The sequence below is a fragment of the Dermacentor albipictus genome, unplaced genomic scaffold (assembly GCF_038994185.2).
Source record: "Dermacentor albipictus isolate Rhodes 1998 colony unplaced genomic scaffold, USDA_Dalb.pri_finalv2 scaffold_17, whole genome shotgun sequence".
Lineage (NCBI taxonomy): Eukaryota > Metazoa > Arthropoda > Arachnida > Ixodida > Ixodidae > Dermacentor > Dermacentor albipictus.
In genome coordinates this window covers 962,515-976,872 of record NW_027225571.1, presented here as the reverse complement: position 1 = coordinate 976,872, position 14,358 = coordinate 962,515, and the positions used below count along the sequence as shown (strand labels likewise).

The window sequence follows — 14,358 nt, the reverse complement described above, 5'->3', positions numbered from 1 at the left end:
GCAAGCCACGAGGCGGGGAAACAGTATACAGCACCCGCACCAAATGCCGCGTCTAAACCTTGGGACACCTCAAAGCTCTCGCTGGAGAGCACGTGCGTTTTAAAGGGCTAGTCGTTGTTCAGCGACGAACGCGCCCCGCGCACTCCGCTGACTCTCGGAAAGATACCCGGCCAGCGCCGAACATTCACGGTAAGCAAAGAAACCCAATCGCTTTAAAGCTTGTGTCGTAGATAAGGAGAATTTCTTTACATGAAAAGCCCGGAGAAAAAAAATAAGATATGGAGGTTTCATGCACTGTAGGAATCGATTGCAATTATGCTAAGCATTTTGCGGTTTATCCAGCAGGCTATCCGGCATCGTTTGTGGTTCCGCAGAGCGCTACCAGGTGGACCAATGTGCTTGCGTAAGGCGAGGAGACCTGTGTGCGGCGCGAGCGTGTGTGCGTTTGATGATAGCAGCGAGACGACGACAACGATGGTGACGACGATCGTATGATGGCGACGGCAGGATTTCCGTTCTGCCCTTGTGATGCGATTTCACGACATGCCGATTGTTCGATCCTACATATACGGGACCGGCCTAAGCGAGATAAACCTGGATGGTGCCATCACCTGCGACAGACTGTTATAGAATCATACGTTACATACTCTCTTACTCTGGTGAGGAAGCGCTATAACCTGTTCCAGCTGAAGAAATCATGGAGGTGGTACAACGTCGCACATCTTATTTGTAGGGTTAGCTGCCACGAGTAAAGTACTGGGGAATGTGGGCCATTTCCGAAGACGGTGCAGTCTAAGACAGCAACTCAAAGCGGTAGCTGCCACGAGAGAAGCATGTGAGAAACAGGAACGTGACGGCACGTGTCAAACGTCAAAAGAACTGGTTGGAACAATGCGTAGAATCAAGGAGTGTATAGACCATCGGGATTCTTTGTTGGGAGACAGAATTACGGTTAATCCCACTACCGGTTACGCATGACTTCTTCGTTTTTTTTTGTTTTTTTCCTGAGGAGGCCCGAAATGAGGCGATGCAGGAATCTATATCTGTCACGAAGGGCCTGGAATGAGGCAAAGAAGCGTTCATATAAAAAAAAAAGACGCGGAATTTTCCTTTCAAATGGCGTCGAAGCCATTTGAAAGGAACATTGCTTGGTTCGGTGTACCTTGTAATGCTTGTCACCCATGCTTGTGAACAATGCTGGCTATTGTTGTAATCTGGTCGCTGCGATTACAATGCAAATCGCTTCGTTACAGTTAGTTATTCCTGCATACACATATTTACTAGTCAGTCGCACGCATACGATATGCAAGAGACAGGACAGGCGGACCATGTGACGTCATGGTGTAGGACCGCCACGTGCACCCGATATCCTGAAAAGAACTAGTGACTAACTTTTATTGTTCCTGTTCCACGGCCGTAAAAGATTGTAAACATGAAATATTGCGCGGCCTGCAGTTTTGCCCCTTAATTATTGTTTTAGGTGTGAAACAGCTAATATGGAGCCAAGATATCATACCTTGTTTTTTATGCTACAGCTCATCTTACGCTTCTTCAGCTTTGTCTAAAATGTGGACCATTTGGAGCCTTATAACAGCTAATTCCGTAATGCTTTCTTTTTTTCACGCTTTCATCTGCCACCACACTGCTTGTTTCGAGTGCCATCAAGCGTTTATTTTCCAGAACACTGTAAAAGACGGTGAATATTTCGGTTCTTGTCTTGGTTCACGCGTACAGCTAAGAAAACAGACGAACATAAACCAAATCGAGTGAGAACTCCTCCTTGAAAGTCATTGTGCGGAATAGAGAAGCTGCCATTATACACCTTCCCGAATCAGCTCACTGTTTCAGTCAACAAATTCGATTTCGCCCTGCCATCTGCTAGCCGCCTGGTTAGCTCAGATGGTAGCGCGGCTGCCCCGGAAAGGCGGTGGTCCCGGGTTCGTGTCCCGGACCAGGACGAATTTTTCTTCAACTCTTAGGCTTTTCTTTCGATCAACCCGTATGTGTTTCCTTTGTAGCAATTGCTAAGAACGGGTGGATGTCTGATTTTCCCTTTATTAACTGTTTCAGGTAGTATAGCCACAGCTCTAAACTGTTCAAAAGCTTGGAAACTTGCAGTCAGTGGAAAAGGAGCAGATTTGGGGTGGGGATGGGGGTGTAACTATCCCCTATCTATCTCTCCAGGAACGCATAGACTAGTGGGCAAGTTTCTGTGACAATGAAGGGAAAGCTATGCGGAGGCAAAATGCGCATTTCCTTCTCTCCTGAGTACACAATTGTTCTAAGTCTCTTTCGCGTTAGATTACGCTGAGAAACAGAACCCATAAACATCATATTCGCAGCAATTGTTATACTAAAATACTCTTCTTCTTATACTCTTTTTTTTTCTCTCTCTCTTTCTCGCGTCTTGGAAAATGCGAAAACATAGTACGCGGCGCTACGTTAGCTCCAGTCTGAGTTCCGAGAAATCGAAAGCACTGTGAAATCTCGCCGCATTACCTGGCGCAGTAACGCATGTGCAGAAGCTTCGCCCCTGTATAGTGTTCGCTTCATTGCAATAGAAAGTTGTACGCAAGTATAGAGGATTTTGTTACTTAATATATCTCAAAAGTGCTACCTTGATAACATTTTACAAGCTTGGTTAAATGCGAACGATATGCCTCGCGTTTGTGTGGTATTCTACTGCCGACGAAAACAGGACGCAGAGTACAAAAAGCTCAGTCGAAGCTGAAAAACGGCAAAACGACAAAAAACACTTCTTCATATGGGGCGCTCGCGCTTCCACGCAACGTCTGAGCACAAAAAGAAACAGAACATTTTGTACACTCACCTTAGCACTGCCACTTTATTGCTTGAACTACTAGTTTCATACTTAAGCTAAACAGCAGCCAAAACGTGATATAGTATTGGTGCACATCAGCCAATAGCCAATCTACTTACGACTCCCGTGGTCCACCTGATGGGATGCATATTTGTTTTCCTTAATATGCGAGCATCTAATTAGGGTTTATGGTCATAGGTAGTATGAGTAAGTGAGAACTTCGTAAACATCTCAAACGTCTTCTACGCATGAGATTCGTAACAACCTAATTACGTGTAAACGTATGTTGCGCTTCCTTTAACACTTTGTTGACACAAGTATAACACATTGGCAGCCACATACGTACACAAGGAATATGTTGCTGTCACAGAGGCTCAACTCCAATTTTGACGAGAATTGCCCAACGAAAGAAGCACGGAGCTTTCAAGAACGCACCAAATAGAAATGAAGCACGGACTAAATAGAACGGGCCAAATAGAAACGATGACCAGAAAGAAGCGTTGTACAAAAACAAACAAGCAAGCGAATAAAAAAAAAGAAAAAAGAAGAAAGAAGAAACGACAGAGAAAAGAGCGACAAAAGGGGGCAGGTATACACAACCCTAGCGCTCTGCCAAAGCTTCGCCGACGGCGGACTCTGCGTGCTATGGGCGATTTGCTGCATTATAAAAATAGCGTTTGCACCGAGCCTGCGTCCATGCAGGCGGCACGCTTAGCGAGCAGACAAGTGGACGCCTTCTCCCTTCCTCCAGTGCCCGCGTGAGGTGGCGTACACACCCCGACAACGGCGAACGAAGCGCCGCCAGGCTCCCCCTTCGCCCCGCCGCGAAAGCGTCGCGTCCTGTTACCGGGACAATCTGTTATCAGCGCGAGCCGGTGCGCGCCGATAAACAGAGACGTCGGCGGTGTCGGCGGCGCAGGAGCTCGCGGCCGATGTTTAGGACGCTGGACGGACCCTGCGGCGGCAGCGCTTACCCTGATGGCGCTGAATATTTGATCGGCTCCAATACGCACGCTTCCGCGTCTGTTCTTCTGCGATCGGCTTTTTCCAAATGCCATTACAGCCGCAGGCCGCGTCCACCCCCACCCTTTCCGGGCTTGTACGCGTTTATGGCGGGCAGCCGGCACGGCCAGTCCACCGGCGCTGCCGCGAAGAGGAGAGGAGGAGGGTACGCGCAGCGGCAACTTCTACACGCCGCGCGACAAGCCCCAGTGGCGGCGTCAACCTGGCTTTTCCATTCGGCCGATGGGCGCTCGCACGCCGCCGGAAGACCCAGAGCGTTCCATTATAAAACGCCGTTACTGCAACTCGGAGGCAGTAAGACACCGAAGGAAGCTGCTGAGCTTATTGGGAGTTTGTTCTTTCGGCTTGCGGGAGCATCATCTCTTTTGGGGGAGGCAAAATGCGGGAGTCCCGAGATAGGGGCGGCACGGCAAGACTGTCTTGTCTTGTTAGCTGACTTCTCTGGGATTTTTTTTGCTTTTTTTTATCCACCAGCAAAGGGGCTCCGACGGTCATTACAATTTTGCTGACAAATGAATTTGTAATGCTGCCGAATGTTAGCTTCCTTATTGTGGTCCATCTTGTGCGTTTCAATCTTTTTTTCTGTCGAGTCTTTTGAGTATCGATGTACGGCAAGGGGGCCGTCGTATTAGCTTGATATATTACGAGGTAAAGCGATTAACGATGGAGGCGATCGCAGTGGGATACAGATGCGCAGGGATAACTGTTAACCCTCGTGATGGCGCGCCGGCCGGTTAAAGAAAGGATGATACAAAACGGAACAAAAAATCGCCAGTTGTCGTTGTGCGTTCACAACTAAAACAAAGCGGAAGCCAGTGCACTAAATGGACAAATTCCGTCAAGCCTCACTTGCGCACATCAAGTGCCCTTGCAAATGCTTTTGACACTTTCCGTTGGCACTCGAACTTTTTCTCTCTTGTCTTCCTTTTCAAGAAATGTAGCAAACCGAGGCTCCATTGTTGCACGAATATGAATGGAAATCGCAGAGAAAAAATTCTGGCGTTTACGATAAACCCCGAGACGATAATTCAGGATGCTGTAGTGGGGACCCTGTAGTAATTTTGACAACCGGGGGTTCTTTAAACGTGCACCTAAATCTAAGTACAAGGGCGTTTTTGTATTTCATCTCGATAAGAATGCGGCTGATGCAGGCGGGATCGAACATGCGACATCGCGCTTAGCAGCGCAACGCCATAGCCACTAAGCTACCCGGCGGGTGCGCCAACAAATGATACCGATCACTCCTTACGAGCGCCTGCATCCGCTTATAGTGGCTTAGGCGCAAACCTTGGTTTGAGATAGGTAAATATGCATCTCGGCCGAGCCTTAAATACTAATGCTTAACGGTCACGCGTGGAAACATAAAAGCCTTAAGAATCAAACACTTCACAGCAGCCGTACCCCCTTACTTCACCTTCCACCCAGCCAAGCCCGTGCATTAGGGGCAAAAAGAAGTAATAAAAGCATGTAGTACATCCAACTGAAATTTGTCATCTATGTGAAGAGAAGCTTAAGTGTTTGTGGATGCGCTCGAACGCGCAAGCCCAAACGCCTGAGCGGAGCTCGGCGCATAACACTGAGACGAATATTGAAGCATGTGCGGTGCCATTTCTGGCCGTTTTCACTGTCATTTCCTTCCCAGTTTTGTGTGAGCGACACTAACGGCACAATGGATGGATAGATGGATGGTAGGTAGGAGCGTCCCCTTTGAAACGGGGTGATGGCAGTTGCCACCATGCTCAGCTTTTTATTTTGCCTTTTATTTTTGTTTACCTGTGGTCTTTGTTATTAAAATTGTCGATTTTCTTTAAATACGTCTTCCTGCCCTTTTAACCTTATGTCACCGCTCTGCTTTTGAGACACCAATCCTCCAATCGCCTTTTGCTAATTTACACCGCACATTTATTTACAAGACTAATACTATCTCTGAACCCTCGGGCCTCAGGAAGCGTGACTGTGGCCGCATCGACATCGCGATTTATACCATCACATTTTAGTATGAGGTGTTCTATTGTTTCTACAGATTTACCACACACAGTACATGCGACGGACGGCGCGCACTAAAAGATCGCTATTCCAGCCGTTGGAACCTGTTTAGTGGTGGTGAAAATGCCTCTATATGAATATGGATCACCTTGATATGAATATGGATCCCTTCTATCAAGGCACAGGTGAAAGTATAGGACACCTCATATCATATTAGCGGGGCTAAATTGAACTGTCGGATGCAGAAGTGGAGCACGTGCTCTGAGAATCCATTCAACAGTTCTTGTAGGCTGTTTACGTCTCGAGTTCTCCCGGCTTGGACGGCGGCAGGGCAGCGGTTGGACAAGAAAGTTGGGTAATAAAATACAGCAGTGCCTTCTGAACGGGCCACAAAGTGTAGACAACAGACGAGCTCTCGCATGTGCAGGCCGCCTCTTTGCATGTCAAGCTGAAAAACGCTTCATTGTCTAAGTGGATATAGCAATTAGCGCAAAACAAAACAAAACAAAAAATAAGTTTCTCAGTGGAAACTTCTGGGCTGCGGTTGACAATACAACTTATAGTGGAACTATAGTCGGTTCGACTGTACATCGTACCGCACGCGCAACTGCCATTTGAACATATGCGTCCCGCCATTACTGACGCATGCGGGCAGCTTGTCTTAAAAGTTACGTCTGCCTGGTGTAGGAGGCCTGCCGACCCTGTCGGGCCTTCCCCGTCCGGGCAACTGGCTTCTGGACCCACTGTTGCCACCGCTGTGGCCGATCGGTCTGCGGGCTGACCAGCCGCCTCCGCTGTGGCCCTTCCTGCACCTCTACCCGCCTTCGGATGGCCACCTGCTCTCTCCCGGTGAGTGTACGCGCTCATCGCCTGCGCATCTGGTTTCGCTTATGCTGCGCAGGAAATTGTAATGGTACATTCTGACTGGATCCTATACCGCGCTCCGATTCGAATCGCAACTATGCGGAGCAAGCTCGAGATCGGGGACAGAGAAAGCGATCTCGATCCGAATGCCACTCGCCGAAGCATTCGGACGCCGTAAAAGGAAACACGTCAGCGCTGCTTGCGCTGTAAACAAACATGGCGGACACGCAAAGCGCGCTGCTTATAAGCTACCTATGATCCTTCGCTAACGTTAGCTGGGACACATGGTATATGAATAATTCAAGTTAACCGCAGCGAGGATGTTCTCATGATCACCTTTGTTATCTCAGTACCGTGCGTCTGCTCACTTAGGAAATTTTAGGGCTGTCCATTCGCCAGGCCACCAAGTAAAACGATTTTCGCTGGGCTCAATTTGATTATAACGTGCGAGACTACATAGGTATGCTCAGCTTCTAATGATCCATAAATGATTACCGCTGTCGAAACAATATGCCTATAGCATATTAACTCTGTAACTCCGCATAGTAACTCTGCATCGTTCTCTTTTCTGCAAAATGAATTTTATTTCTTCTTCGTAATCGGAATAGATTTTCCTCGTGTAGGATCTTTCCGCATCCGAATTATTGGTGTATTCTTTCTTTTGTTTTTTTCTTTTGTTTTTTGTAGCCTCATGTTCACAATGTTCATTCCGCTCAGATTTCCTTGTGCTAGCGGGTCCACATACCAGAAGCATGACTTCAATGGTTTGGGAATAAAACCGGGCAAGTTTCCACTCGACAACGTAACGCGAGAGCTGCTATTATTTCACTCGGCTCTTTATTCTTGACAAGCGGAACCGCGTGCAATGTCTCGGGATTTCACGATAATTCTCTTCTCGCTCTCTCTTTACGTAGACATATATAAGCATCAAAGTGCGGCTTGTCAGCTTTTGCTTGACTCGTAAAATATGGCGCAATAAACAGTTCGCTGCGCTGCAAGTGGATCAAGCACGGCTTGAGTATTACAGGCACGACATGCCTGAGATAAGCGCTTGCGAATAAATCTGTCTCGCGTTGGGGTTCGCCACATCCTCTTCAGTCGTCGTTGCGAAGTAGACCGATAACGACATCAAAGAACAGCGCCTTAAGCCGGCACGCGTAATCTTAGAGGTATTTGCACATACAGCATTAGAATAACCAACAGAGTGACGACGCGCAGCCTCCACCACGCTCGCCAAATCTTGCTTTACAACCTTCGCGCTGACTCAAAAGACGCCAGGATAATAGTTTGTACTAGTTAGTTCGGTATAAGAAATGGTAAAGCAGACCAAAATGACATGGACAGAGGGAAGACGAAAGACACAACGACTCTGTGTATCCTTGTTTTCCTTTCGTTCGTGTCTTAAGCGCTACTTTACCGTTCACAAGAATGCGTCCTCAACAACAAAATTAAGTTCTATCGACGTGCCAAAACCTCAATCTGATTATGAGACACGCCGCAGTGGAGGACTCCATATTATTTCGACCATTTGGGGTTCTCTAACATGCATATAAGTCTAAGCACAATCGCGTTTTTTCATTTCGTCGCCATAGAAATGCGGCCACCGCGACCGGGATCGAACCCGCGACCTCGAGCTCAACAGCGCCATAGAGGCTAAGCCACTGCGGCGGGTAAGATGCGTCCTTGAGTGCAAACATTGGGCTTTCACACTTGAGCCCATGGAAGAATAAAGCGAACGAAGTGTTGCCTGCTAGCTCTACTGCCAAACAACAGTCATCCCGATGTATTGGTTTAGTGGTTTCGGCATGATGATGCTAGCAGGAGGTTGTCGGTTCGATCACCCTGTCCTATCGCCGGCGTGGCTTCGTGTGAGTCAAAGACGGATGGCAAGATGAATAGAAATGTTGCAAAATACCGCCCCCATGGTGTACTCTGCCCTATGTCGATGTCTAGCATATTGTCCCGAAAAAATTTGCAGCCTTCAGCAATTTCTGCGGTGCCGAACAAATTTGCTCAGAAATAAGGAGCTTTAGATTAGGGAACGCAAGCGGCTTGCGTACGGAAGAACTAGGGTCGACGGTATTGCGCATGCGCAGACCCAGACCTAAGGGTCTGCGCATGCGCAGTACCGTGGATCCCAGTTTTTTGCTTACGCAAGCCGCTTGCGTCCCCTAATCTAAAGCTATCTCATAAGTATGAACTCCCACAGCGGATACCGCTATCGTCTTCTTCTATGAGATGCGCACAAAAGTAGTTTTCGTCCAATGTTGCATTTCCTGCGGTGGCCTCCGAAATACGTGCACATGCGCCACCACTCTCTGCGTCCGCCTGGCGCGCTAAATTCCGTGCATGTTGCCAGGTGCCACAGCTCCCCGACAACGCAGTAATTAGCACGTCCGGCTCCCATCTGCACATGAAATGGGTTTTGTTTGTGGTCGCCCCTCTATTATTATTATTTTTTTATTGACAGGATGTAATAAGAGAGGTTGGCACCTTCATAAGTAGCACTGGCTACTCGTCTTCGCTTGTTAAAGAAAATCAAGTCGCTAAACGTGGCGAAAAACCCTGAAAAGACCTCCCGCTGTTTGCAAAGAGCGTGACGTCATTGCGAGTGTCCCTCCAATCTGCGAACCTTCGAAGTGGGCGCTGCTTGGAAAACAAAAAAAAAAAAAGCGTTCATGCGACCTGTTCTCTCTGCGAAGAGCGCAGCTTGTATATCGACTGCTGCAATCGTAATTCCGGCATATTACTATTTTTCAAGTGACAGCAGCTATGAACTGTGCTATGAATTATGTCCCCGTTTTACCGGAACAACGACGTAGCGTTGTTGCCGAGTGCATGGTTCCCTTAAATCAGCACGTAGGGATTTCGTATGAGTGCGCCTCTTTCGTAGATCAAATGACAGTTACAAGAACTTTATTGGACTGTCCTGAGGAACTTGATTGGGGCGAAGCGATGGCTCCCAAATAGCCACAACAATTAATTACTCTTCGAAAACGACTATTTTATCACAGATTATGTACATTTTCACTGTGCAGAAATGATAATTCCATTAAATCACTAGTCATCGGGCAAGAACTGTAATACGCTGTCGTGAACACACTCATTTGTGCCGAATTTACACTGCAGCTTTATTTGACACACAAGATGACTTCGTCTGCAACTATCGATCATGCCCATTACGGGGGTTCAGTGGTGCCGTACCAAGCAGCGGCGCCTAAATTCAGATGAGGGAGGAATGCAGAAATACTACTTGCCGTGTTTTTAGGAGCGCGGTGAGATGCCCGAGGTGGACAAAATTAATCCGGAGCCCTTCTTTACCGTGTCCGTATCCGTTTACCGTGACTATTAGCCATAGGAAGTCGTTTATTACATTCTATTATAGAATAGCGGGCTTCGACATAACACGAACAGACGCAATAACATCTTTGGGCTTAACAATTACAAGTAACTTAAAGTGGAACGTCCACATAGAGAATACATGCGCAAAAGGTTTTAAAACACTCGCGTTTCTACGAAGAAAGTTGGCTGCGGCTCCTCCTTCCGTTAAGTTATTAGCCTATAAAACTCTATAGTCGGATACAACTTTAGAGAAAAGGGGAGGCCCCGCCCAGATGACCGAAGCGGCGAAGTCACCGGCCGTCCGGCGCATGACGTCGGTCCAGAATGCGCGCCCATTGGTGCACCCGCCTCGGAGGAGTATACGCCCCCTTTTTTCTAAAGTTGTATCCGACTATAGTGCGGCCCATTCTCGAATATGGCAGTATAGTTTGCAACCCTCATCAGGTATACCTTATAGAGAGATTGGAATGAATCCAAAATAAGGCCATACGTTTCGTCCATTCAAATATTCCCGTCAGGGCAGCGTCACTGCTCTTCGAAATGCCGCAGGCATTCCTACACTTGCTTGTCGGCGGCGTGTGGCAGCAATGAAGTTCCTTTTTTTGCTTTATCATGATCGCATAAAAATAGATAAACACGTCCACTTGAAACCACCACATCGTCACTCCCGTAGAAAGTGTTATGATATACATATCAGGCAATATGTCACACGCTGCAACACAATTTTTTTTTTCCTGCTACCATTAAAATAGGGAACGCTTTGCCCCGGGAAATTATTGGCATGGATAGCGCAGAGAAATTTGTGGAAAAGGTAGAAGAATACCTTTTTATGCTATAACATTGATGTGCTATACTTGGTTATATTATGTCTACTTATGTTTTATGCTTATACTTATGAGGCTTACGATTTGTTTGTTATCGGTTATATGGAATTTTGTATCGATTGCTGTTGTATCGGTTATGATTACTGATGTATAGTTTATAAATTGTACTCCTACGTGTACCGACCCGTCCACTCCCTGTAATGGCCTCTATAAGGCTGACAGTATTCTTCAAATAAACTAAAAAAATAAAAAACGCCGCTGTGCAGCTTAGGTACGTTAAACACCAAAACTTAATTTTAATTATTTGTCGTGATATGGGAATTTATAAAGCAGGAGGAGGAGGAGGAGCAAAAATAGGAAGGAAAGGCTGGGAAGTCAATCAGACACATGTCCAGTTTGCTACCTTACCCAGGGGAAGGGGTTTAAGGGAAGAAAAGAAAGGAGAGGGAGGGCAGAAGGTACTATCAGCGTGAATACATGCGGTTCTCCGTAACTTCATGCCTATAGTCGGTCACTGAGGCCAGTCCATTTTATGGAACGTAGCAGTGCCCGTGTCGCTTTGTCAGCCTGCGACACGTGGGGCCATGGTCCAGTCTCTGAAAATTGTCTGCTATCTAATCGGTTTAACACTCTCCGAAGAATGTCGCGTTCAATCTCCCAGAGATTACAAAAAAACAAGACGTGCTCGATCGTCTCTTCACATCTGCAGAAGTCACAGATCGGTGCGTCGGACATTCCTATAAGAAATAAGTAGCCTTTCGTAAAAGCCACCCCTAACCAGAGGCGGCACAGTAAGGTTGCATCAGCGCGGGAGAAGTTCGATGGAATCTGCAGCTTCAGTGTAGGATGCAGCCGGTGGAGACCACAGTTGGAGAAAATCGGGGTGTTCCACAAGTTTCAGTCTTGGTTTGAGAAAGTGAACCAAGATCCCTCGCCGCGTCTGTCCTTGATAAGTGTATAGGAAGTGTCAGGGTTTCTTTATGGGCTGGCCGAGCAGCATCATCAGCAAGGTTATTTCCGACGATTCCACAGTGCCCGGAAGCCGTTGGAAGATGTTTTCATGTCCGTTTATGAGGGCCTCTCTGGTCTCAAACACCAGTTGTTCATGGGTCTTGCGTCGTAAGGCTGAGTGCAGACTCTGAAGGGCTGTCTTGGAGTAACAAAAAACGACCCACTTTCGTCATTGGCTTGTGCGATTTAATTAACAGCGGCACGTAGAGCGGCAAGTTCTGTTGCCGCAGGGACCGTTATATGGGACACTATGAAATTAATTGCGAGTTGTAAAGCCGGGTTGATAACAACGCCTGTGAATCTGGTAGCTGAGACAGATCCATGTGCGTTCTTTGTTCATATGTCTCGTTCAATCAGTAATGACAGTGTGAAATGACGTAGAACCATTGTTGAATGACAGGTCTTCTTCGTAATTCCTGGAATTGTGAGGCGTACTTGTGGCTGTGGTAGGCACCAGAGGGGTTACAGTGGTCTTGCTGCTGGTGTAAAGCCCGTCGGAAGGTAGTCTTGATGTGCCGCAACAAGTATGTAAAATGTGGCCTGAGGTCTTTGCGCTGGCAAAGCAGCAATATAGTGACTGGGTAAGCAACACAGATGTCGAATGTGTGCTCTAAGGTTGTCAGGGGTTATATATACGTACATAAATACATAATCCGCTGTGCCGTAACTCAACCTCCCGGTTCCGTCGTGGGAGACGCCCACTCCATGAGAGCCCAAAGCTCTCGTGGCCTGCAGGACCTCGAATAAAGTTGATTTCCTTCCTTCCGCTGTGCCGTAACTTCGCTGCGTCTGCTTACTTCCTTTGCTGCTCACAACTGCATAACACCCAACTTTTGCATGTTTATGTGCATCATCACAGCCTGAAGTGCTTGCAATAAGGGTGAGTTTAACACTAAGGAAAAAAAAAGGAAGGAAAGAAGGAAAGAAAGGAAGAAAGAAAGGAAGGAAAAAGAAAGTTCAGGCTTACTTAACACCAGTGACATCTGCGTTAACACGTGATAATTTCAGTGGTTTGCCATTTGGGCAAACCACTGAAATTTAAAGGCCCGGCTGCTCTGCAAGACGCCTCAAGTCCTACCGGCCAATATCCCTAACTTCATATGTTATAAAGTTAATGGAGGGAATGGCCTTGTTTCGCTTAGATGTCAGGCTAGAGGAGCTGAATTTTTTTCCTGATGTCATGAGTGGCTTCTGCCGCCACCGTTCAGCTGTGGACAGCAAATCAGCCCTTGTCTCAGCGCTCGAATTTGCTAAAGGAAACAAGCATTCAGCCTACATGCTCTTCCTAGACATACAGCAAGCTTTCGATTCAGTTCCGCATAAGGCGATTGTTTTCGCTCTTGCAACCGCGGGAATTTCGGGTCATCTGCTCCGCTTTGTGCATAATTTTCTATCGGAGCGTCGGATGTAAGTGTGCGTCGGAGGAGTAACTAGTGAATATCGGAATGCGAAGTGCGGTGTCCCACAGGGCAGCGTTTTATCGCCGCTTTTGTTTAATACCGTTTGTTTGTTTAATTCCAAGTCGTTTGTCTTGGGATGAAAGTGACTTCCTTGTGAGCGTAGCTGTCTACGCAGACGACATTGCTCTGTGGATAAGCGGCACTTCGCACCTTGGTCCGCGGCTTCGCGCAAGCCTGCATAGAGCTCTAAACGCTACTGTGGAGTACTTGGGTGAAGTTGGCCTGCTCATATTACCTGCTAAGTCGGTTGCAATAGCATATCACCCTAAACAACTCGCTCGTCGAACAATGAGCCGACTGTACCTTGACGAAACGCCTATAAAGCTGGGTGCGATAGCACCGTTAATTTGGGTTAATTATAGATGATCGCATCTCTTTGCGTCCTGTGCTTAAATGTGTACGACGCAAATCGCACTTCGTCCTCAAATATGTGGCCGCCTTGACTGCTAGAGGTGCTGGCTGCGACCAAACAACGGTTCCCGCTGTACCAGTCATCTGTACTCTCAGACATAATATACACGTTGCCAGTCCTGAACATACCACCTAGTTTCATGGCCCAACTGGAATGAGATCATCGCGTTGCGTTTCGACTAATGCTTGGATTACCTCGTGAGGCGCAATCTATTGCATTACTCACTGAATCGCACCAATTACCCCTGAGGCTACAAGCAGACCAGAGAGCTCTATGTCATATTGAGCGTCTGCACCGCGCATCAAACGGTCATTCGCTCCTTGATCATCTCATTCACCACCCGTTATCTCACATGGGAAAAATGGCGGCATTATTTATGACTATCACTGACATTTCTGAACATGCTGCTTCAGATACGCCTCCGCCTCCAAAAGATGTCACGAAACACGCATTACCCATTTACCTCACAATCCCTGAAATGCACAAAAAGTCTGATATGCCTGTTTCAGAAATATTCCAATTGGCTCAGTCTCACATGTTCGAAAAGTTTCCAGATTATCTTCAAGTAGTCACAGATGCATCTGTACACAGCGATGGTCAAGGCGCCTCTGCAGC

General features: G+C 47.3%; 1 protein-coding gene across 2 annotated transcripts in view; it reads left to right on the top strand.

Annotated features, from left to right (window-relative positions):
* LOC139052073 (zinc finger protein Gfi-1b-like) overlaps positions 1 to 14,358 on the top strand; it is a 178,623-nt gene that overhangs the window by 56,230 nt on the left and 108,035 nt on the right. For both annotated transcript variants that reach the window (XR_011509678.1, XM_070529142.1), the window contains exon 2: positions 6,518 to 6,679. Coding sequence is in view for 1 of the 2 variants with exons in the window: in XM_070529142.1 (XP_070385243.1) it covers positions 6,518 to 6,679 (162 nt within the window). In the remaining variant the exon portion in view is untranslated. The remainder of the gene's footprint in view (positions 1 to 6,517; positions 6,680 to 14,358) is intronic.